This window comes from Triticum urartu, chromosome 1A, assembly GCF_056163025.1.
Source record: "Triticum urartu cultivar PI428250 chromosome 1A, HENAU_Tu73, whole genome shotgun sequence".
Taxonomy (NCBI): domain Eukaryota; kingdom Viridiplantae; phylum Streptophyta; class Magnoliopsida; order Poales; family Poaceae; genus Triticum; species Triticum urartu.
Window position 1 is genome coordinate 592,271,328 of NC_141873.1, and position 25,822 is coordinate 592,297,149.

At 46.5% G+C, this 25,822-nt stretch overlaps 2 protein-coding genes and 1 pseudogene across 2 annotated transcripts; 2 read left to right on the forward strand and 1 right to left on the reverse strand.

Moving 5' to 3' along the window:
• The window catches only part of LOC147993244 (uncharacterized), a 45,963-nt pseudogene extending 39,437 nt beyond the window's left edge, over positions 1-6,526 (forward strand).
• A 7,068-nt stretch (positions 6,527-13,594) lies between these two features.
• On the forward strand, positions 13,595-17,746 carry LOC125532319 (UDP-glucose 4-epimerase 1). Its single transcript, XM_048696433.2, has 9 exons — positions 13,595-13,979; positions 14,686-14,735; positions 15,199-15,334; positions 16,170-16,271; positions 16,385-16,612; positions 16,758-16,842; positions 16,948-17,030; positions 17,140-17,231; positions 17,347-17,746. The coding sequence occupies exons 1-9, from the start codon at positions 13,785-13,787 to the stop codon at positions 17,429-17,431; spliced, it is 1,056 nt and encodes a 351-aa protein (XP_048552390.1). The 5' UTR covers positions 13,595-13,784; the 3' UTR covers positions 17,432-17,746.
• A 140-nt stretch (positions 17,747-17,886) lies between these two features.
• On the reverse strand, positions 17,887-20,374 carry LOC125532332 (pathogenesis-related protein PRB1-3-like). The gene has a single exon (XM_087533882.1). It carries the CDS (start codon positions 20,119-20,121, stop codon positions 19,387-19,389), a length of 735 nt encoding a protein of 244 aa, XP_087390008.1. The 5' UTR covers positions 20,122-20,374; the 3' UTR covers positions 17,887-19,386.
• Between the last annotated feature and the right edge of the window lie 5,448 nt (positions 20,375-25,822).

Genomic DNA, 25,822 nt, shown 5'->3' on the forward strand with positions numbered 1-25,822 from the left:
TTTAAAAAAATGTCATTATTTGATGAAATTGAGAGTGATAGCATATCTCTGTGATGCAGCAAAATGTGATCATGACCATTGAAGATTATGATTTTTTTTTCCTTCCATTGCAACGCACGGACCCTTTTGCTAGTAAGAAGAAAGCGAAAAAGAAGAAGAAAGTGACGAAAAGAAGACTTGTGCCTGCGTGCGCTGTCGCCGCCATTGCAGCCGGAGCCACTGCGGTCATCTGCCATGGATTGAAAGCGGAGAGGAAAAGACGAATCGAAAAAAGGAGAGAACCGAGAGTGTGGAGTAGGCTGAGCGGACTGCAGTCCACGGTTCATTGAAGAGGACATATGTGGAGTTGGAGTCAGATAGGCTGACGAGACGGACGCGCCCAGGCCATCCCATATGAAAAGCGTCGGACAACCCAAACGTTTGAGAACGGTTTGAGTCGCCTGAATGGATCGGATTTTTATGACCGGTCACTGACCGATCAGCCGCCCGGACGTTTAAGATGGGTTTAAGGCCTCGGCTGTGCATGCTCTAGCGTACTTTTACTTTGGGCGTGGGTATATTATATATGCCACCTCGTTCGATTAACCTGTTTCTTTTAATTTCTACCATGCATTGCGTGTATATTATATATGCCACCTCGTTCGATTAACCTGTTTCTTTTAATTTCTACCATGCATTGCGTGTAGAAAATAAGAAGACGACGTTGCGTGCGTGCGTGCGCCGGCCGTTGACAGAAATAAATTTCTGTGTGGAGTTAACGTACGAGTAGTAGCCAGGCACGTATGCAAGGTTCTCGACGGGTCGAACAAAGTTTGATTTGTTACCAACGTGGGAGACAAGTCAAGGGTCTCTTTGATTCAAAGGATTTTTATAAGATCTTTGAAGAATTAGAATCTTTAGAAATTTTTTCTACGTTGGTCGTTTGATTCGTAGGATTAAATCCTGTAGGATTTTTTTCCAAGAATTCATTTGTACTACATTTCACAGGAATTTTAATATCCACTCCAACCTCTTTGAAGAAATTCTTTGTTTTTCCCGTGACACAATCAAACAAACTCAAATCCTATATAGGGATTCAATGAACATGCCATTCTAATCTTACGCTTTCTCTATTCCTATGTTTTTGCAATTCTATGAATCAAAGAGGCCCTAAATTAGCAAAGTGTCGGGTAGGGTGTCCGTGCCATGCATGCATCTCCATCCATCACCGTCGATCATGTCCGTCCTATCCTATCTAGGAGTAGTACTTCACCTGCGACTCCTGGTTGGCTCCTCGTCGTCTAGAGTCTAGACTTCTCTGCAACCTCTCTCTGGCGGCTTCGGCAGCCGGCCGGAGAGTCGGGAGAGAGAGGGATGGACGTTTCTCGTCTACATATCATGTGTCCGTACCTGACTTGCTATTAATCCTCCCTAGCTAGATTTTTTTCTTTCGGAGTAACCCTAGCCAGAATTACAAAAGAGAAAATGTATGGGTGAGGCTTTTTGAAATTTTCCAAAATTTAAATAATGGATTTTAAGTTTTTTTTTAAAATACACAAGTACGTATAGATGTGTACTAGACGATGACCGTCTACTACAATAAGTTTTGTCCGCCTCCGACAAAGGCGGGGTGATGACGGCAGCGCGCCTTCGGCTCGTTTCAGTGCTTGTAGTCGTCGCTAGGTGGTCTATAGCTTAAGATGTAATTTTTATTATTTTGTGGGTTTGTTGTACTGCCATGATTGATAATGAATAGATCGAAAGTTTTCATTAAACAAGATGTGTTTAAGATTTCATCGTGAAAATATGTTTCGATGCGAGCTGTAAAATAAATCATGTATTTTTGTAGTGAATAATACATGTGGTACACATACATGGTTTTGTTATTTCTTTCTGCAAGTAGCTCGCATAATATAAAGGAAAGAAATAGCTGATGTGCACGTTTTAAGATACACTGTTTTTTATGGCTAGTACTATATCATTTTTCCTAGACAATTATAATTATAATTTGATATAAAAGGAGTTTTCTCTGTCTCTCACTCTCATTGGAACATGGCATTGACCGGCCAGCTGATTCAACGTGATAGTATTTAATTTTGAACATGGTTTGGACCGACGTGATGGATGTAACGTGTGGACGGTGTGCGGTATTAACTAGTATAGATAGAGATGGTAATAGCGATTTGGTGCGACAATTAAGCGAAGGCGACGGGTGGATGGATGGATATGTACACGAGCGGTGTCATCTCATGGCTCATCGATCGATCGTTATCTTGTGAAGAAGGAGAAAAGGTCATCTCATGCATGGTTCCATCGTACACACACATATATGGTCGGCGTCCACTACCGTTAATCAGCTGCGACATGTGACCGTGCCTGCGTGGCACAATGCTTGCTACTCATCTTCATCCAGGAGTAGCTGCTAGCTAGCTTAACGGACGGTCGGTCGGTAATTCCAACCAACTTTGTAAATTTGTTACACGTGTGTGTCTGTGTGTGTGGCCTGATCCACTCCTAACCACTTTTCTATCTAGCTAGCTAATTAAAGTAGCAGTAGCAATCAACTGGTAACAAACCTGGCCAGTGGCCTCTTTTCTATCTAGCTCAGCATAATTTCACCGACCATGGCATGCAAGTTACTAGTCTGTTTTCTTGTTTCTTTCTGCCTTTCCTTTCAGGTTGGCCGAGTAACAAAGTTACTCAAGTCAAGGCCTCTCCCTTAACCCACACGTCCTTGATTAGACCTAGCTACTTGGGTTGACCCACTCCATCAATTTTGTTTCTCCTACACCTTGATTAGTATATAAACTTGCTGATGCGCCAACTTAACTTTACTAGATGAAACAATGCATGTTGCTGTGAAAATATGTTACTATATATTTCAATGAGATTTGGTTGTATGAAAAACATATAATTTGTTGTGTCATATATAGTTGTCAAATGTTTATTTAAGATAAATGACAAATATAATGGAAATTCGCATGCATGTTTGAATCTTAATTAAGATGCGCTTTCTTCTATGCATGCATGGTTGCATGTTGAAGAAAAATATGTTGGTGCGGTCTAACTATTCAGATATGGAAGATTCTACCACATGACACGTGTGGTTAGCAAACTACAAATTCACGTACGTAGGTATAGAAGATTCAACTTTTTACCCCCTATTTGCAAATTTGTGGCAGTGTGTAAATTTCGTTGCCATCTGTTACCGTGAAATTGAAAGGTTGTTATACGATTTTTCCATTTAGCACATGTATGAATGTCATACTAACTCGAAACCTACATTAGTTGTGTGTGTTATACCTTCTCGTATATGCCTTCGTACCACTCAAAACAGCTCAACTTGCAATCAACCCAAACTCACTTGCCTAGTCATCTGTACCGGGTGGCAACTTTGAAAGGAGAGGAATGCCTGCATCTTTAAACACAAATTACTACGAGATTTAATTCGAATAAACACAGAATAAGTCATGACGGCAATAGCATAGTAGATAAATAGATCGAATTTAGGGCACAAACTTGAAACATGAATTCTACCACGACCTCGAACAGGAAAAACAAAATTGAGGAAGAGGTTGTCGCAGTCGGGGAAGAAGTCGTCGTTGGTGAAGTCCTCGCTGCCAGCAGTCGCGTAAGTGCGCTCCTCAAAAACCTGATCGCCCCTTTCCCGTACAGGATCACAAGAAGCAGGGTTCCGGAGGCCTGCAGACTTGCGTGGCGACGCAATGATCTGGAACGGTGGTGCGAAGCCATACGATGCGGCAACGGCTAGGGTAGACGTCTGCCTGACTATATAATGCGGGCCGGGTAGGTCATGGGAGTAAACCCCACGTCCGAGTCATGATCCAAAAGAATAAAAAACGGTTCAGTAATTAACGTGTCCGTTCCCGCAACACGCGTCATGGCGTGGTGACAGTCACGTATATGAATAGACCAAGAGAATTTTAGTTGGGCTTCGGACCTAAGGCCCACTTGCAAATTCCAAACATAAAGCGAGCCCTCCCACGGCAATCCTCTATATCATCAATGAGGAGCTTAGACTCTGGTCCAATGCTACCTCCTTACGAAGGAGATCTCTTCAAACCTACTCCCTCCGTTCCAAAATAGATGACCCAACTTTATACTAACTTTGTATAAAGTTGGGTCATCTATTTTGGAACAAAGGGAGTACAACCGTAACATTATGTACATACCTACTTGCTAACCTGAACACTGTAACCTGGCCTTCTTGGCCTTTCTCTTAATGAAATGAAATCAGCGTCCGCTATTTTTCGTCAATAAAAAAAGGACTTGACTGGGGCATTTCAATGGTTTGGTCAAAATAGATCAACCCTCACGCTCCAGGCTTCGATCGACATTTCGAGCTCCAACCTCTTCAAGAAAATCAAAATCTTGGCATGCCTGCTCGTTACTGACCGCCTCAGTACCTGTATCGACCTCTTCGGAAAGAATTGCACCTACCACCAGGGTCGGGTGTGCGAGGTACTCTGAAGATGAAGACGCGACTCACCTATTCGCCCTGAACTCTGTCGCCAACATCATAACAGAGGATGGCAGGGAGGAGAGGCGACGAGCCATTGTTGCTTGCTAGCTACTCTCTCCGTTCCAAATTACTCGTCATGGTTTTAATTCAAATTTGAACTAAAACCACGATGAATAATTTGGAATGGAGGGAGTAGATTCATATTGTGAGCTAGAGCTAGTTGTGCATCGGGCGGGAAGCGTGCCAGAGCCTTGTGGGTATACGCTAGCCGAGCTGGTTTACGCTTCCGGGTTAGCGTGCCAAATCTGCTTGATAGGTTGGCCTATTTCATCGTTATAATTACTAGGAATTTGATACTACACATTTTGGGATAAAATGTGGTGTTCAATTTTAAATATGGTACATTTATGTCACAAAATCTAGAAATAGTAGAGGGTGGAACAATGGAATTTTCTCTTGTCCCTTTTTTTCTATGAACAAAACCACTGGCCAAACAAATACACTCTCCCTTTCACAATGCGCCACGCCACACACATGTATAATTTTTGGAAAGTCACACTTCATCGCCATTAACCAATATTAATATCATTAGATACATTGTGAGACATATTTTATATTGTTTTTTTTGTAAACGTGATCAAACTTGAAAAAAAAATATAGACCGTTGTATGATGTGAAACGGCGGGATTATTGTGGTCGGCAGCCAACTCCGGGGGGTGAGGCTGAGGCTGACAGCTGCCCGTGCCCGTGTGGCACTCCCTAAGTTAACGGTCGGCCGGTGGGTCGTTCCAACCTACTCCACTTTGTTACACGTGCGTCGTGCATCCACTTCTCTACGCGTCTCCTCCCATGCCTACGTACGACTACTCTTTTGACCAAGCTTAACTTGGTTGTTTCTTTCTGGTAGCTTTCGACTAGCTAAGCTACTCCCTCCGTTCGGAATTATTTGTCGCAAAAAAAATATATTTAGATGTATTTTAGTTTTAGATACATTCATATTCAAGCTAAATAATTTCGAACGAAGGGAGTACTTGATTAAGCAGTAACACTGCTGGCGATGGCCACGATGCATGCGTGTCAATCCATCTCTTCCGTGCCATGGCAAAAAAGGGGGACACGACGGGGCATCACTTAGTCCACACGTACGTGCTCTAGTTTGCGTACGTACTCCGCGGGGTTTATTCAACCTCATTGTACTGTACTTTAAGTCAAAGTTTGATCATACATTTGAATAGTCGAAAATAAGTTATATGCCACAGAAATAATACTATTGGAAACTTCTTCTGAATATGAATCTATTAATATAACTTTCGTGTGACATATAACCTCTATTCTGCTAATTTAATCTATGATCACAGTTCAACCAAAAATACGATGGGGACCAATAAATAAATCACGACGGGCAAGGTGAACTATCTATGACCCTCGCGTCGCCCCACGCCGGGTGACTCGAGGGGAACCCCAGCCGCCGTCCCTTCTCCCGGCCACCCCGCGTCGCCGCTGCCGGAGGGCCGACCGGTGAAGCCGCGCCGGACCCAGTGATGGCCGTTCTCCTCCGCCCCCTCCCGCTTTGCCCCACGCCCTTTTCCTCCACCGCTCCTCCAGGCCCATCCCCTGTCAGCTCTGGCAGCTTCCTCCGGCGGTGGGAGCGCCCTCCCCCGGTGTCTTCCTCGCCAGCCGCTAGAGTGACGGGTCTCCCTCCGGATGCGGCTCCCCCCTGCTGCGTTGGTCCTGCCTGCCTCATTTGGATCTGGGCTCTGGCCGGTGGTGGTGCTCTCCGGCCAGCTTGCCGTGGCGGCCGAGCGCGTCCTCCTTGCTGCGTCCACCCCCTACCCCGACCCCCACCAGTCGTTCCTCTGTCGTCACCGGTCTCTGGTGGTCGCGCTTCAGCACCAGATCTGACCGGTTCAGATGGCCTCGTCAACCGGCTCCCCGTGCTCTCTTGTTGCGGCCTCACGCTAGCCACGGTGCACCTCGGCCTCGCCTCATTCTGCATGCAGCGGCCCGGTGTGTTGTTGCTTCTTTGGCCCTCCGTTGCTCGCTTCACAGCTCATGGCTGCCTAGGGCTACAGTGGTGGTTGGCCGACTTGCTCCGGTTGCGAGGTGGAGGAGGCGCTGCCGGGTGAAAACTTCATCGACAATGACGGCTACAGCTGCCATTTTCCCTTCTTGAAGGCATCGAGTTTGGCATTGTTTCCCTCCCCCTTCCCAAGCTTCTCAGATCCCGAGAGAAATCTCGGACCCCGGGTTCCCCCGTGTCAGATGGTGTCGACGTCTCTACGTTGTTTCCTCCTTGGGGCCATCTTCTTGGATTTCTTCTGCTTCGGGTGGACTCGCCCCTTGCTGCTTCATCTCCACCTCGGCTCTGATCCTGGCTGGCCATTGTTCTTGGCGACTCGAGTGGATCTTGCTTGGACATCCTGGGGTGGCCTCGACGACACGCTTCCCTTCGACCTCGGCGGTAGTACACCGATGTTGCGCCCTTCGGTCTTGGTGGCGCGTTGCCTTCTCGGCTTCGCTGGCGGCACACCGGTGCCGCCGCTCGAACTCGGCTATCCGACGCTCTTCATTCGCGCCAGTGATGCTTCTTGGTATGCTTCTACTTCGGTGTCTCCTTTCCGTCAGGCTTCGGCGTTTTTGCAAAAAAATAATGTTGAAATAACATGGCTCATGACTCCTTGAGGCGTACGACATTATACCGTTGTGTTCCTCGCCATAACCCAAATCTAGAGAGGAAACCCATCAATGATCATTGTCATGGCTAATAGTGCAGTCATCTGCTGGCTATAGGATGTTATCATGTCATCTACTATTACTAATCTAAGAGCCAACATGTGTAGTAGTTAGGTACAAATAAGTACTACTCCATCCGTCCCATAATGTAAGACGTATTTTGACACTACACTAGTGTCAAAAAATGTCTTACATTGTGGGACAGAGGGAATGCTTTATTAACACATGACCCACCTCACATTCTCACAAAGCTTGTTGGAGCCCGTACTATAACTAGCTCTTAATCTATGAGCCACTTTTCATATGTGCTCTCCTTTTCAACTCAAAGGATAGTAATATTTAAACACTTCTAGCCCACTAATTACATAATGTTATTATACTTGCTTATTATACTTGCTTTTAGAGTCGGAAGATCTCGATCAGTTTGAGTTTATTAGTGCTTCTCGCATTTTGTGTCAAATTTTGGCCGTAATTTTAACTAATATAAAATCTACTATGTTTTATGTAGTCTAAATAGTACCATTAAACTTTTTTGAAATACAAATCCAATTTGACATATTGCCAGTTAAGCTTACGGTCAAATTTTGACCCAAAATACAAAGGGGGACTAGTAAAGCCGAACGAAAAATGTATTTTAACAAAAAATATTGACAACTCACGTGGATGCAGGTGATATAGGTAAGCCCGGGAGAAAGAGTGCTAGCTGAAAGAAAACGCCCTCGTTCTAACCACCAGCCTTCAACTTGTGTGTAAAGGAACTAACGGTGCCACGACCTTTGTGTTTCAATTAATTTGAGGTGACATATTGCTACAAGAAAACAAAATTAAGAGATGCCATCACATCTCACACGTTGTATGGTTGTTAAATTACCGACACGGCACATATCCATTCACGGTGCAAGGGATAGGACCAGACGATGAAAGCAAGACAAGGAGGAAAGAGATGGTGGGGGGGTGAATGTCCGTGTGATCCTGTAAGAAAATAAGTAGAAAACGGACAAGTGATCGCTCATGACACCACCACATGTGAATTTGATCGCATCAAAGGGGGTCGGGCAAGCTAGTTGTCTGCCTGTCTTTTTATTTTAGATTAGATAGCTACCCGTTTATTCTAAGCGGTGTCTAAATTTAGTACACAACTGGTGGTGTCATGGAGCAGAGGTATTACTATTTGTTTGTTTTTTCAAGAAAAAAGAAAAGATCAGTTTCTGAAGAAAAATAATAGGAGGTCTTCCCCGTGAGGCAGCGAGAGAAACACATGGACCGTAATGAATGAACAAATAGCGTTGAGAAACGCCATCCCGCCATGTATGTGTGGAGAGCAACCCAGGCGAGCAACAGTTTATATGTCACACATAGGCAGCAACAAAGAAAAAACAACAACGTGGCAAGCCTTTGTAAAAGCAGTCTAAAATTAGACAAAAATAACAAAGAAAGAAAGAATGGTGAATAAAATAAATACACCTCCCCAGATATTGAGAAGAGAGAAATATACTAAAGACGTCGTCAATGGGGGGTATCAAGTAATTATAAACCTTTAAAAGGGAAATCAAATCCTAGAATGTGGTGTTCGTTGATATTTGTGTAGCATATTTTGGCAATGGGAACAAATCACTGTGTTGATTGTGACTTCATTTTTTGTGGTGGAAAAGATATCTTGTATTACTCAGAAATTAAGGATTACAATCATGGTGTCTAAAGATGTCTAAGAAGTTCGGGTTGAGATGTACCAAAGGTCACCGTATAATGAATAGCAGTATTCTAACAACGTCTAATGCGAGTAATACAAGAATCATGCTCCTTCATGCCTTCTTTTATATCCTGAATAAGAAAGGCATATCTCGGTTTGTTTCTAATCTTGCTCTACACCACCGCGACGGCGTCCGAACAATCATACTCAATGTTAATATGAAGGTTACTCCACTGTAATGGCAAGAGACAATCCTTCTCTGAGAGCAAAAAACTTCAGCTTCAAATGCATCAACGCAAGAAAATAACTGCCGGCATGAACTGAAAATTACTCTGCCCAAGTGGTCCCTCAAAACCATGTAGCTCCCTCAGAACCATCAAGAAAGGTACCATATATATTAAGTTTGACAGTCCACAAATTAAAATATACTGAAAGAGGAATATTTAAGTTGTGCGTTGTATAAATGGCGATTTATATTGTACATACCATTGTATATATCCACAAGACGTGAGGATGTACTAGAGGAAGGAGGGTGACAAAATATTTGTCGCAGTGTAACCACACTGATTGGTTGGCTGAATTTGGTTGGGATCATCTAACTAACTGCGTGCGATGCAAAGAGAAAGGTTGAGGTGCCGATAATTTGCATAGTCCAAGTTTGCTTGGAGTAAAAGAATTTGTCAAGGGATGAAAGAAGGGAAAGCTGTCTATCATGCTTCAAAAAAGAAAATTAAGAAAGAAATAATATATTTTCTATTTTTTGGTCGTAATTAATTCCGTTGCACGATCGGGGCCCGTGAGTTCACTGTGCGGGAGAGGGCATGATATACGACGTCAATCAATGGATGCATGGATCAATCGTAGCAATGAAGGAAGGATGGAAAGATACGACCAATAAACCAAGACGAAGGAATGGATACATACGATATCTTGAAAAACCCATAGAAATAAATGGTACTCCAACTTTTGTTCGGTTTCATTCAACTACAAAACGGTTTGAATTGGGGAGCGTAGCACGTCACGTCTGTGGAGGCAAGGACCACCCACTATATGTTTTGCGGAAAACTCTCTGAGTGGTGGAGTAATTGGATGAAAGGTCCTCGAGCCGTGGGAGCCGATGTGCAATTTCTGACAGAGACCCATATTATCACATATTCTCACATAGGACTCGCAAACCCTCCCCTAACCCTTATCTCTTCGCCTCCTTGTCTCATATCATACTCACCAAGGCAAACGTGGGGAACGCCGATTTGGAGCTCGCTGACAGTGATCAAGGTGGCATGGAGCCAAGCCTGCGAAATCTATGGGAGTACCCTCCTGAGTACGGTATGTCGTGAATCCAGCACTCCTCCACTACAGCCCCTTACGCTTTCATTAGCCTTTTGGCCAATGAGAGTTGTCAATGTTGCCCGTGTTTTAGAACGAAAAGTGATATTTTTCTTTTGCCGGAGTTGGACATACTAGAACATAGAAACTTACCCTATATTTCCATTTAGTCTGGTTTTGGCCTGTCCACGGAGCCACTGCAAGCGTGTAGTCAAGGATGAGCCACTCGGTTAACCTTGCATGCAGTTAGAAAAGGTCGAAGCCAAAAGAAACAAATCTAACATTCTTAAGAAGTTGCTCCCCACTTCTATCAATTCTCTCAACATGCACACTGTCTATATCATCATCATGCCACATCATCATCTAGTTTGCAAATTCTCTTAACATGTAGCTACTCAACTCAGCCATGCAGCCACATCATCCAAGCGTTTCCAGTCACCCTCTCCCTCGGTTTGCTTCCGGTGTTGACGAGCATATTCTCCCGGTTCTCATGCGTAGCAGCTTAAGATTCTTTAACAAAGGCAATAATATTTCTTGCATTGGTTAAGAAGACAATTCGTTACAAAGGAAGTATAAAATGGAAGATTGGAGGCATGAAGAATATTTACAAATTAGAAGAGTGGATGAAAGAAATTGTGTATGTAATGCCATATGCTTTAAGTTGTGGAGGCCAGCCATCCACATCTCTATGGAACTAAAGATCCTCCCGTTTCTTTTCATTCCTCAAGTGGCACCAACGTAGCATAACCAAAGCATGTAAGTCTTTTTTGCGAGGTGGCTAAAATGGCAATCGGCCCCTCAGTCCTCCACGTTGTTAGTCAGCAGAGAAGGAGCGAGATCAGCTGGGAAACTAAAAAAGCGCAAGGCGAAATCCCAAACTGCAGAAGGAACCGAGCAATGGTAGAAGAATATCACACATTTTTTAATTATTCATTCAGTTACCTCTGTCTCTGTACATTCTTATCAAAAACTGTGAGTGAAACACTTATCAGTATTGAACAAATATAATTCCATGGATGTGAGTTAAGTTCTACATACGTTGCTAGATCTATGAATATTTGGCCGACCATAGTAGGCAGAAGCCGAGACGCGTACCATCATATTTTCATGTTCTTTTAGAAAATTAATACTTTCAGGTATCATGAATACCAAATATGTTATGAATTTCCAGAGCTCTGATGTACAGTCATTGTCATATGAAACTGGACCTTAATATTCTTCAACCATCATATGTCAAACAAGTCATCGGAAAATCCCACAACAACGCGCGGGGCATTGTCTAGTATAATAAGGTAGTCTCAATGCAAGGAGCTTAGAGGGTCACTTGTGATGGGATAGATGGGTGGATGTAAATATGTAACAGTCTGTGGATGATGTGCGGCAGTAGTAAATGATGACAATAGCAATTTGGTGGCGATATATGACAGAAAAAGATGGAGAGATAGCAACACATATATACAAACCTCTTTTTTTCGTGGGACAATATACAAACCTCTAAAGAGAACACAAAAGGAAATAAAATACGAAAGCACTCTATAGATTTTGCAAAAAGGGTCATTGCAACTAGACTTTACACGTTTGTGCATCTACTCTTGTACTCGTCTCTACGTAATACTCTACTGACCCTACCTTTTCCTCTAATTAATCAACCATTAATAACCTAGCTAATACTCTCTCTATAAACTAATATAAAAATGTTTAGATCACTATTTTAATATTCTAAACACTTTTATATTAGTTTACGGAGGGAGTATTAAATAATCTTTTCTTGTGGTTTGACTTTGTTTCTTGTATCTTTAGTTATGGGTTTTGGCTGAGCACAAAGTAACCTGCACCTGCAGCAGACGTCAATCCATCTATGTTCCGTGTCCTGGTGAAAAAGGATACGTCCTCGCTTCATCCGCACACGTCCACTTACGTGCTCTACTACTTTTGCGTACGTATACGAGCTAGTTGACCGACCCGATCCATCTTATCTCCATCAATTATATATTTCCTGATGATCCCTTGATTACCACTTAATTTGCTTTCATTTTTATCAAGCTTCCGATACTCTCTCCTTTCTCGAGAATGAGAGCCAAATCTCTATATTTATTTTTAGACAATCCAATATTACAATGATATTTTTTCAGGAAAAAAAAACAACCAATCCATTCATAAAAAAAAAACTCTTAAGGTAGTACAAAGAACAATAAAAGTAAAAGTTACAGCAATATATGTAGACCACAAAGCAACGAGTACAAGCATTGAAGCGAGCTGAAGACGCTCCGCCGTCATCGCTTCTCCCTCATCGGAGGCAAACATTATTGTAGTTGACAGTTGGAAAGACGAAGGAAGGTAAAAGTTGGACCGCCGAGTGTGTCTCTCCCCCCTTCATCTCTCCTCCAAGGAAATACGGCTGGGCTTCCTGCCTTCCGTCAGCGGCGCCGCTGGTCTGCCACGTCTCCTATGGCCTTAGGGCCATGAGTGTACGGTGGATTCTGGCCCTTGCCGGCAGGAGGGCTTCGTTTTTAGGTGCTTTTTCAAGTTTTGTTAGGGTTTGTGTACTGCTCAGGAAGGCGAGACAACGGCAGCTTGAAGATAGAATAAGGTTTTCTTCAACTAGCCTCCATCCCGGTGGTGCGTCTAGTATCGTCAGAGGGCGTGTGGTGGTGTGTCTCCGGCGGATCTCGCGGGATTCGGTCGGTGGTTGTCTTGATGGGTTTGTTCGGATCCTTTCGATCTAAACTTCTCTTCTTCGCGACGGTTGTTGTTCTGGTGCGTTGGCCCTATGGGATCATCTTAGTACGATGACTTCCTGACGGAGATTGAGGCTGGATGAAGGTCCTAATTTAGTGGTATATAGAAAAAAGAATGGTAGGGTACAGAATTTGCTCCTCGTGCACAAAAAATATTCTTTTTTTGTAAATTGCAAAATTTATTCTATAGAAAACCTGGTCTACACGAATATGCCGAGATATTTTTTTGTGGGGAGGAGGAAAAAAATAAACGCTACACATGGACGGACACTGGTGTGAGAGAGAGACTCTTTCCGATGAAAGGGACGGAGGCTATGGGCTCTGGTAACGTGTAGTTAATACTGGAGTATATAAGAATATATAATGGGAAAGAAATCGTAGTCGATGGTGATATATATCCACAAGAGATGGATGTAGAGGACGGTGATTGAAGGAATGAATGACGCGGGTGATTTTTATGATGATCCATGGCGGATGGTACACGTGTACGGCCCATATTGTAGCAGAGCAGAGCAGAGCAGAGAGGAAGGAGGAGGATATGCCAAGGAGCGTTGCGTTGGAGGAATCAGGAATCGTCCTCTCCGTGGCCTCGATGTGGTGGGAGCCGTCCCCTGTCGACTCCTCCATATATATCCCACCCTGCGCTCGCTTTGCCTCCTCCCTGCAACTGCTCTTGTATCGCAAGGAGAGCAAGAAAGAAAGAAAGAAAGAAACAAACCGCTCTTGTATCTCTCAGGCCAAAGAAGAGGAGAAACCAACTTCCCCTTCTCACCCCCCACCCCAGATATATAAAACCCAAAGAAAGAGTCGAGGAGGAATCAGAACAAGGAACAAGATGGTGTCTGCGGTGTTGAGGACGATCCTGGTGACCGGCGGCGCGGGGTACATCGGCAGCCACACCGTGCTGCAGCTGCTCCTGCAGGGCTTCCGCGTCCTCGTCGTCGACAGCCTCGACAACGCCTCCGAGGAGGCCATCCGCCGCGTCCGACAACTCGCCAACGCCCCGCAAAACAGCCTCGACTTCCGCAAGGTTCCCTCTCTGTTTGTTTTTTCTGTTGCTTCATTCAGTTTCCGTTCCGATTCCGATTCCTTCTCCGGCGGTCGCTTCATTCAGTTTCCGTTCCGATTCCGATTCCATCCTCCTTCTCCGGCGGTCCCGTCAACCGTGAATTGGGGAATTCCCTTCCCTTGCCCTCTCTCCATCCTATTCCTTCTCATAAGCAAGCAACTTCTTCTTCTTCTTCTTGTAATTGTAATTGTTAGTAAGAAGATAGACACAAGTAGCTACAACTCTCTAGAAACAAGGAAAGAAAGAAAGAAAGTCCAGCCGCGCGATTCCGGCGGGTCACACCCTGCGTGCCTTATTTTTTTCTTTGTTTCTTGGTTGATTTTCCTTCCTTCCTTTCCGCCTCCGCCTCCGCCATGTGAGGGAAAAAACGCGTGTCTCCATCCACACAGGACACAGCCCAACTCCAGCCGCCCGCAACCGCAATTGACCATCCTTCCTTCCTCCGTTGCTCTGATTTTTTTTTTGAAACGGAGGCATAACATTTGCCTCATCTATTAAATAAGGAGATTTTGATTGACCAAGGACGGATTCATTACGTACATGTGTCAGCCAAATTGGTTTCCTATAATTAGTACAAATTTTCTTCTTCTATCAAATTATTGATGATTTATTTTATTTTGCTGCATACGTATAATGCAATAATATGTGCGTGCGTGCGTTGGTGCAGGTGGACCTTCGTGACAAGGAGGCGCTCGACCAAATCTTCTCCTCCCAAAGGTATCTTCTACTTTTTCCCTCAAAAAAAAGGTATCTTTTTTCGGCTTATTATTAATAATTAACTACAGTATATTATTGAGTCCACAAATGAAAGGTTGATTAGTCCGTCCGTCCGGCCGTCGTGCCAGCCAGCCAGCCGTATCTGCTATACCAAATACGACTCTTTTTCTTTCTGCATCGTCGTCGTCGGTAGGTGTCATCTGCTACTAGTACAAGCCGAGCTGGGCTGGCTGGAAAGTTGTCTCTAGCAAGCAAGCCAAGCTATCTGCAGCTGGACCTGCCGGTTATGCTCTTCCATATTCGTTCCTTAATTCATTCTCCCCATGCATGCATTGGACGGACACTTGTCCAACAGACCGTCATGATCAACAACATATTAGCATAATAAAATAGGCTTAATCAAGCTATGGGTGTTTGTTTTATTATGCTCATCGCTCATCATCTGGCTGGTCTGGTCGAGCAGGTTCGAGGCTGTGATCCACTTTGCCGGGCTGAAAGCCGTCGGGGAGAGCGTGGAGAAGCCCCTGCTTTACTACGACAACAACCTCATCGGCACCATCACCCTCCTCCAAGTCATGGCAGCACATGGATGCAAGAAGGTACCACATACCCGCCTTTTCTTTTTTCTTTTTTTTTTCCTTTTTGTATTTGTATTTGTATTGTATTGTTGGGTCACAGGATACGAGTGAACGAGCAAGAGCCTTGCCGCTCGCTGGGCTCTCTGGTCCAGGTGTCTCTCATAATTTCCATCACGTACTGTACTTGATGCGCAGCCACCGCCGGCCGGTCCCAGCTTGCTTGCGCTGCCTCTCTTGTTGCCTAGCACCATTTTCTTTTCTGTCTGAATAATGGACGGTGTGGCCTAGGTTCAGGCCCATTGCTTGTTCTGCACTAGGCAATACTACAGCAATGGCCTTGGCATTCTCGACTACAGTACAGCAATGGGAGGGACAGCCAGACGCAAACACTCTCATTACAGTTGGTCCTTGTCTGTCTCTAGGATTTGTCAAAAAGAAACAAAGGTTTTAACATAAAAGCTGGTCTTTGTTTACTCTCTCATCAAGCCTCAACAATAGACAGCATGCATGCTGGTGTGTGTAGGCTCAAGCAAACATCCCATTACACATTCCTACTTGTTCTGCAATAACCAATGATGCAAATACCTTGGCAGCATACTAGTTAGGCATTCCTTCATTATTGGGTTCAGATGCAGACAGTTTCATTACAGTTGGTTATCTGTTGGGTCTGAATAAGTTAGGCTTAAGGACGGCGCTACAGTGCACTGCAGGCCATATATGCTCTGTTCTGCAGCATCAATTAGTTATGCTGCTACCTTGGTGTATAAGCATATGATTAAGTACACCGAATCGAATGCTTGTCATCATCATCATCTGGTCTGGATGTTAATAAACTGCTTTCATTTCAACTCCACAGCTTGTCTTCTCATCATCAGCCACTGTCTACGGGTGGCCCAAGGAGGTGCCCTGCACCGAGGAGTTCCCGCTCTCGGCGACCAACCCTTACGGCAGAACAAAGGTACCACCCAGAGCCACTATGACTTGCTTTATGTCGCCTGTCAATGACAGATATTTCTCTTGCACAGCTGCTCACTAAGTACATTGTGTGTGTGTGTGTGTGTGTGTGTGCAGCTTGTCATTGAAGACATCTGCCGTGACCTCCAGCGCTCGGACCCTGACTGGAAGATCATCCTGCTGAGGTACTTCAACCCAGTCGGCGCTCACCCGAGCGGCTACATCGGGGAAGACCCCCTTGGAGTCCCCAACAACCTGATGCCCTATGTCCAGCAAGTCGCTGTCGGGAGGCGGCCTGCGCTGACGGTTTATGGGACCGACTACAACACCAAGGATGGAACAGGGGTATGTATGTGCAACATCCAACCCTTAACTAACTAACTAACCAACCAACTGATGAATCAATCAATCAATCAATCATTCATTCGTGCATAATTGAGAGCTTGCTGCCTCTAACTAACTAGTATTGGTATGCAACACATGATGGCAGGTACGTGACTACATCCATGTTGTTGACCTGGCTGACGGCCACATCGCCGCCTTGAGGAAGCTCTACGAAGATTCTGACAGAATAGGTGCGTGCCAACCATGAACATGACAGCTGACAATGAATGATCTTATACTTAACTGAAGAATGGTTGTTGTTAACGGATGAATGAATGGTTTGCGCTTAATTGCAGGGTGCGAAGTGTACAATCTGGGCACTGGAAAGGGGACATCCGTGCTGGAGATGGTTGCCGCATTCGAGAAGGCTTGCGGAAAGGTAAACCAACTTTTTTACAGAAAGTAGTAGAATCATCATCTCACATGCATATGTTTATATGCTTTGCTTTGCTTTGCTTTGCTGATACCAATACTAATAATTTTTACAGAAAATCCCTCTGGTTTATGCTGGAAGAAGAGCTGGAGATGCCGAGACTGTGTACGCTGCCACCGCCAAAGCAGAGAAGGAGCTCAAGTGGAAGTAAGTTACTCTTTGTTGTTTTGGTTGCTATTTTCTCGAGAGTTTGGTTGTGATGGATGGTGTAACCAACACAAGGCAATAACAATAACAATGATGATGTGATGAAAATGAACAGGGCCAAGTATGGGGTGGAGGAGATGTGCAGAGACCTGTGGAACTGGGCCAGCAAGAACCCCTACGGCTACGGATCCAGCGATTAATAGACACCAGAGCCAGTAGTAATAGCATACACCATATGATTCATCTATATATTTATCCACCACCACCACAGAGCACAGAGAGAAGAAGAGTACTAGTGATGTGTATAGGGAGTGAGTCGGATCGGATCCATCAGTAGCTTATAATTAATTATATTGTTCGCGTTAGAAAGCTAATCATATCAATCTCCCTTATGGAGTAGAAGAAATAAGGTTGGTTCCCTTGCCTCGTAGAAATATATATATATATCTTGTCGCTCATGGAATAACTTACTTTACCTACTGATATAAATATATATGCTTGGTTCATTTTGTTGATTCTTGGTCTACCCTGAGTTGAATTGGCTGCTTCTACATATGGTCTCTGTGCTGAATTATTGGTGATCTCTGTGCTGAATGAACTCTGTTGCTGAATTATTGGTGCGTGCTGGAACCATGAAATGTCTATTTTTTGTCTTGTTGCTCAAGATGCACCGAGCATAGTTCAGATGGCTATGCTCTTGGTGGTCCTGGATTATTCCAGACTCTTTGGCGCTTTGGTTAGTAGAGAGTCCATCAAGTTGTATTGGCTTCGTCTCTCGTTGTTTTCTTTTTCTTCTGAGACACGTCTCTCGTTGGTGTGATCATAGAAATGAAAGTGTGTGTTTCTCAAAAAAAAAAAAAAAAACTTGTGGCCCAAAAGATTAGCATCAAAATGATCAAATTGACGCTTGCAGACATGGGCGCCCATTTAGCTGAAATCCTGGTTTTGGGACTGTCTGAATTTGATTTTTTTTTTATTTCCTACGTTTTTGTTTTATTTTTCTCTATTCTTGTGGAAAAATTCAGAAAATTGAAATTGTAATATATGTTCAAATTTTTCTGAAAAATTTGTAATTCAAAAACTTTCTGCAGCTTCGAAAAAATATTCACACTTTTCATAAATATTCAGATTTTTTAAATATCAGTGTTTCTTCAAAAAATCCCACAGACATTTTTAAAATAGTCCACAAGCATTTCCAAAAATGTTTGCTCTAAAAATATATATTCTGTTTTTCGGAAACTAAATAAATAACTGACTAAAAAATGCTAGGAAAAACCGCTTGGCACAGTATGCACACCGCTACAATGTTGCAGGCAATGGGTCGGCCCAGTCGGGATGTGCTCTATGCATCACGTCCATATTTGACGAATAGAGCGTCAAATAGAAGGTCCCGTGAGCGCGCCTCGCCATTCCAGTTTCATGTCGGGGCGACGCCGCCTGCGTGGCACTCAGCCTGGCTACAATCCATGTACTTGGTGATCTAGCCGCAAATGAACTGCCAATTCTCACTTTCTCCTTAATTAACGAAAATGACTTGTCTTTTTTAAGAAAAGAAAAAAGGTGTTGTGTTTGGGGCTTCTAGACTATGGCACGTGTTGGAACTCCAAAAAAAACAAGGGTTGCTTTTAGTTGAGCAAGGAATTGAAGTGTATCATTTTCGTATATTGTCGAAGATGCCTATATCCATATATAGCATGGTGAGATGGTGTGATGTAAAAAGTATGCGTAGAGTATTACTCCACCCGTTCCTAAATATTTGTCTTTTTAGAGATTTCAAATGGACTATCACATACGGATGTATATAGACATATTTTAGAGTGTAGATTCACTCATTTTGCTTTGTATGTAGTCACTTGTTGAAATCTCTAGAAAGACAAATATTTAGGAACAGAGGGAGTAGTAATGAAAACCAAACGACTGAAAGCTAAAATTGAGTTGTCGCGGGCCAAAGACATTACACAATGTAGAGCCCGGCAGATCAAAAAATGTTAGTCCCAAATCGAGTAAATTAAGTAAAAAAAAGTCGAGTAAATTAAGAAGACAAGCTAGTCCGCTAATAAAAGAAAATGAAAACTTGAGGTGTAGTCCAGCCCAGCCCAGCCCAATATGAAGAGGCAAATGGGCTACTACTGAATGAATTAACAAAAAGAAAGAATTAGGTGAGCGGCACCTCTCCCTTCCAGTTCCCGGGCGGGTCGTAGGAGCAGGTGATGAAGACGCCGCCGGCGAGGCACTCGGCCCGGCCGCAGCCGACGTACTTTGTGGTCCGCCAGACGATCTGGGTGAAGTGCTCGCAGACCTGGCCCGGGTGGCAGGCCTGCGCCCGCCAGTCGTAGAAGGAGGACTCGCTGGCCCAGTCGCCCACGGCCTCCACGGCCTTCCAGTCCCACCCGGTGCCCCAGAAGACGTTCTCGCCGTAGGGGGAACCCACCGAGTGCATCATCACGCAGTCGAACCGCCGCGCGTCCGACCACCGCCGCGCGTACCGCGCCAGCTTCTTGCTCCACCGCAGCGGCGGCACGCCGTACTTGGCCCGCACCTGGTTATGCGCGTCCAGGAACTCCGTCGTCATCGTCTTGTACCCGCCCCGCCCGCCGGTGAAGGACCGCAGCCCCTTCTTGGCAGCCTCCGCGAAGAAATCCGCGGCGTTACCGTCCGGCCATGAAGGCTTCTCCTTCTTGTCCTTCTTCTCCTTGTTGCCCGCCGGCGGAAGGTAATTGCCGTCTGGCCACGAAGGCGAGGAAGAAGACTGCTTGTCCTTGTGCTTGTTGCCCCCGAGGTGGTCGTGCGAGTGGAACAGGGCCGCCGCGATGTCGATGTGGACGGCGGCAAGCGCGTCCACCAGCGCCAGGAGAAGGAGGCCGAGGAGCACAACCCCGCCGGGCGCCATGAATGATGATATGATCTCCTTGCTTTGCTTTGGTTGCCTTGCTTGCTGCGCTTTGTCTCTCGTGGCCGGCCGTATGCAGTGGAATGGATCAAACTTACTTGTCTTAAACTTGCATGCTTTTTGGTACCAAAATTAGCCTGCCTTTTGCTGCCAAGCAACAAGCATGCATGCAGTACGTCCCCAGAATTGGATGCTGCCATGCACCACCCAGCCAAATCACTTCCTGTGAGCCCGGCAAACTAAGGACTTCCCAGGAGTTGACCGGTCAATCATCACATCACATGGGTGTCTTGTAACTAAAGACAGAAACTTAAGAGTTCGGACCACGGCCGTCAGCTGAAACACTGCAGAGGTTCAAACGCGACGGCAATATTACATCCAAAAACAGCAGCCATCTAGAAGTCTTAGCTAATCATGAAACTCCCACGCAATCTTCAAAAGCTTCAGCTGCTCGGCGGAGTTTGTCTTGCCAACACCTGGATATTCTTGATGCACGTCATGGCCTCCGACATACGCTCAGCATCGCGCTCCTTCCCTAGCGGAGTCCACGTCTGTAAAAAAAGATGACATTTGAAGATCACATCCGCGGGGTGATTAGGGAATTTTTTTCTCAATGGTAATTTTGTTGCGCGTCGTCCAGATTGCCCAGAACAGCGCCCCTACGCAACGCCAAGCGATTCTACTACTAGTCCCTTTCGTAGTTTTGAGAATAGAAATCAGATCCTTTCCCGAGGCTGGATTCCAATTCATATGGAAAGCCTCCCTTACTGCACTCCATGCAAACCTGGCTAGATGGCATTTAAAAAAGAGATGGTTTGCATCTTCGCCAAGGCCGCATACCGTGCAAGTGCCATCCGCAAGACCGTTGCGTTTTGCCACATTGTCCGAGGTGGGCAACCGGTTCCTGAACATTTGTCACGTGAAGATTTTAATCTTCAGGGGCAGACCGGCCTTCCATAGCCCCCTAGCTATGTCAAGCGATGTACCTTCGGTTAGCTTGTTATATAGGGACTTAACCGAGAATTTCCTGGAGGCATTCAAGCTCCACTCGGCCGAATCAGCACCCGTTCCTAAGCATATGGTGCATATACTCTGTAACAGGCCCTCCCAGGAAGCACGCTCGTCGGTGGAAAGGGCCCGCATAAAGTGAATCGCCGGGGGTGCAGCGCGGAGCGCATCCCCTACTGATATGTTAGTGTCAGTGGCAATCCGGTATAGGTTGGGGTGGCTTTGCCAAAGAGGGGAGGCACCCAGCCAGTGATCGAGCCAAAACCGAGTGGAAAGGCCGTTGTTGATCTGAAATTTTGCCCCGATAGCAAAAGCAGGGCGTACCATTTGGATCCCTTTCCAGAATGCGGAACCGTTGGCCGAGGCCATGAATGGAGTGCCATTCGGGAAGTACTTAGCTTTGAGCAGTTGCGCCCAAAGACCCGTCTCGTTTTGGGCCAGCCGCCACCACCATTTGGACAGGAGGGCCACATTCATTAGTTTGGAGTTAAGGATGCCCAACCCTCCGAATTTTTTTGGCCTACATACAGCTGCCCACTTAACTAAGTGGTATTTCCGTTTGTTACCCGTTCCTTCCCAAAAGAAACGGGATCTAGGTGTGTCTAACTTAGCGTGCACACCGTCAGCTAGTAAGAACATCCCCATGGTGAATAGGGGGAGGGAAGAGAGGCTCGAGTTAGTTAGTATGAGCCTCGCCGCCGAGGACATAAACCGCCCTCACCACGGGCTAACCCTATTGGCCACTTTCCCATAAAGAGGCTCCCACTCTAAAATCGATAGCTTGCGGTGAGAAACTGGAAGCCCTAGGTACTTAATTGGAAAGCTCCCTAGCTTACAATTAAGTAAGTTTGCGATTCTAGCGCTTTGCTGGTCGTCCATCCCCATGGTAATGACCTCACTTTTGTGAAAGTTTATTTTGAGTCCAGAAAGGATCTCAAAGGCAAGAAGAATCAACTTGACCGAAGCCACACTATGGTCATCTGGCTCAAACAGTAGCAAGGTGTCGTCGGCGTATTGTAGGTGTGACACACCACCTGGGATGAGGTGTGGGACAAGCCCCTTTATGTGACCGACCTCCCTGGCCTTGGTCAGCAGAGCTGCCAATGCATCAGCCACAAAGTTAAAGACGAGTGGGGAGATGGGATCGCCTTGTCTTAACCCTTTCTTGTTACGGAAAAACTTCCCCATTTCGCCATTCACAATAACCGAGGTGTTGCCACTCGAGATCAGATGCATGATCCGATGGACAAACCCTGCCTCAAAACCCTTTTTGAGGAGGACCTCCCGCACAAACTCCCAGTTTATGCGGTCATACGCTTTCTCGAAGTCTAGCTTGAGGATAATACCATGTCCTCTCGTTCGTTTAAGTTCGTGGATTATCTCTGTGAGAACAATAGGCCCTTCTACAATGTTTCTACCTTTAAGGAAAGCCGTTTGACTCTGATGAATAACTCGTTGAGCCACCGGCGCTAACCTAGAGGCATACGCTTTGGCGCAAAGCTTGAAGGGGACGTTGATGAGAGTGATCGGGCGGAACAACTTGATGGAGTCCGCCCCTTTGACCTTAGGGATTAGACAAATCGCCCCATAATTGAGCCATGCGAGGTCTACCGTACCCAGGGCAAAGCCGTTAATAATAGCTTGGAAAAGGTCTCTAAGGAGCGGCCAAAACCTTTTGAAAAACTCCACCGGCCAGCCGTCCGGGCCTGGGGCCGTGTCGTTCTTCATTCCAGCTAGCGCTAAATCGATCTCTTGCAGCGAAAAGGACACCATAAGGGCGTCATTTTCCTGTTGGGAAACTCGCTCGGTCGGTCCCCATAAGTCCTCCCTTAGACTTAGTCCTTTAAGTTCCGCTGTTCCCAACAGCTGTATGAAAAACTCGTAGATGTGGTTAACGATTTCGTTTCGGGAAACCAAAATCCCGTGCTCCGACTGGAGTCTTAGGATTGAGCTCTTGCGTTTGCGCCCGTTAGCGTACGCATGAAAGTAGCCAGTGTTGGCGTCGCCTTTCACGACCCACTTTATGCCGCCCCTGCGACGCCAGTACTCCTCCTCTGCCCTAAGAATTGCCAAAACCTGGTTTTCTAGGGCGTATCTATGCTCCCATTCGTTGCCAGAAAAAGGTCTTATGTCGGCCTGCGCATCTAGGCGCGCAATTTCGTCCACAATGCATTCCCTTTCCCTTTTGGACTCGCTGCCGTGGTTGGCGCCCCAGCCCCTGAGGAATACGCGCAAGGCCGAAGCCGCTGCAGACCAGAATTCTACTGGTCCTCGCCGATACCCCACCTGGTGAGCTATCGCAGCCCAACGGTTCGTGACCAGTTGGCAGAAGCCCTCATGCTCGAACCAAGCTGTCTCGAAGAAAAATCTTCGACTACGACGCACACTGTCCTCCCCTGATGACAGTATCAGAGGAACATGGTCTGATCCTATGCGCGTTTCGGCCACTAAGGTGCAAAGGGGAAACAAAGCCTCCCATTCACTTGAACAAAATACACGGTCAAGAACACAACGTACTGGATTTCGCTGTTTGTTCGTCCAAGTGAATCTTGCACCCGTGCGTGCAATCTCCCTGAGAGCAACAGTCGCAATGGCATTGTTAAAAAGGGATACCCTAGCCCAATCTATATTGCCATTATTTTTATCCGCCCCCGAGCGGATCAGGTTAAAATCTCCGCCTACCACTACTGGTAGGTTGGCCGCTCGTTTGGCCCCAACCAAGGTTGTGATTTCCCCCAAGAAATCCCCAGACCTCACGTGGTCCGTCGGCCCATAGACACTGACAATCACCCAGGTAGCCTGGGAAACCCGGTGTCTAACCGTAACCGCAATGGAAAACGTACCAGGCTCCCACAAAATAACATCACATATATCCTTATTACAACCCATCAATTGACCACCAGAATGACCCGAGGAAGGAGTCCAGAACCATTCAAAACGTTGAAGAGGGTCGTATGCCAAAAGATCTCTGTACGTGAAATCTGCATTAATCGTCTCTTGGAGCGCTACAAAGTCTATATGCTCTCTGGACATGTACTCTCTGAGCTGCGTACGCCGCCCCCATGGCCGCATCCGCGAATATTCCAGAATATGTACCTCATCAAATAATGCGATTTTGCAGGCGAACTCCACAGGAGCTCACCGCCTTGGCCACTCGCTTCCTAGCCGGAGCCCGATTGGAAGAAGGCAAGTCCGAGGCCGCCCTAGCCTCGTCTCCCTCGATGGGCAAAGGGTCTGCACCAGCCCCTACTGGTGTTGCGGCCGGTCCCTCCGCAAGCTGTGCCTCCGCACAGCGGGCGGCAGCCGCCGCAAGGGCGGCCAGGGCATCTTCGCGCGCGCGCACTAGAGAAATTACGTCCATAGGCGAGGAATCTACCGCAACGCCACTATCGCGCAAAATCTCGGCGAGGTGATCGTCAGAGAAAGCATTCAGAATCTTAAAAGAGGGGGTTGGATTACCTGTCACGTCCATGTTCTTGTCTGCAGCACGGATCTTGGCGCTTTCCATGGAAGTCAAGTCCCCGAGCTTGGCCTTGGCGCGCACGCTGGGAGCCTGAGTCGCCACCGGGGTCGCCCTGGATCTCTTGGCCTTGGTAGCCGGCCCTGGCGCCACCAGCGCCGCTCCAAGCTCACCCCCAGCGCCTCCAGCGAACCCGCAGACTCCTTGGCCTGCGTCTTGCTCCCAGGCTTCCTCCCAGCCGTCTTCTTAGCCTGCCGACCGGAGCCGTTCGACGTGCGCCTGCCCGAGGCCGGGGTGAGGTCCGAGTCCATGTTGGAAATGAAAACCGCCACCGAACCCCCACCCCGCGCAGGGGAGGCGGGCAAGGTGCCAGTCTCCGTCGTCGCCACCGTCAGAGGCATGATTTGAGCAGTCAGGTTGGAACCGTACTCGTCGAAGGATGGGTCAAGGGAGCGGGCGAGGGGAGGGAAGCTGACAGCAGTGTCTTGAGTTGAAACCAATCCCAGCTTCTCCCAGGTCTCTGTATCGATAGAAGTGTCTTGAATACTGTCGTCTGGCTCCTCCATCGTCACCCCCATCTCCACGTCTTGATCAGCCAAGGCCGCACCCGAGCCGTCCACCTCCTTATGGGGAGCCGCAGCCGAAGATTTTGCTATTTTCTCACCATTGGCGGCGTCCTTGGAGGGGAGGCCCTCAGTTGGCCCGGGCTTGGGCGGCCCGCCTTTGCCTTGCTGGCCCTCTGGAGGGGGAGCGGAGGGGCCCGCCCCAGGAGCCCCACCGCCGTCTCCCAGACGTCGCGGCAACCGCTCCAGCTCCACTTTGATCTGGTATCCTTCGTGGTTGAACCACACCTCAACAGTGCCGTTGAGTTTTGCCGGGGTCTTGCATGTGAGTTTCATCCGCACTGGACCAACCTTGATGAGTGAGAGCTCGTCGACCACGATCGGACGGCCCAGCATCTTGAATGCCTCCTTGATGCGCTCCATCTTGCGGTGTTTCTCAGGAATCCCGTGGAGCTGTTGGGGAACGTAGCAATAATTCAAAATTTTCCTACGTGTCACCAAGATCAATCTATGGAGTCATCTAGCAACGAGGGAGGAGTGGATCTACATACCCTTGTAGATCGCGCGCGGAAGCGTTCAAGAGAACGGGGTTGATGGAGTCGTACTCGTCGTGATCCAAATCACCGATGATCCTAGCGCCGAACGGACGGCACCTCCGCGTTCAACACAC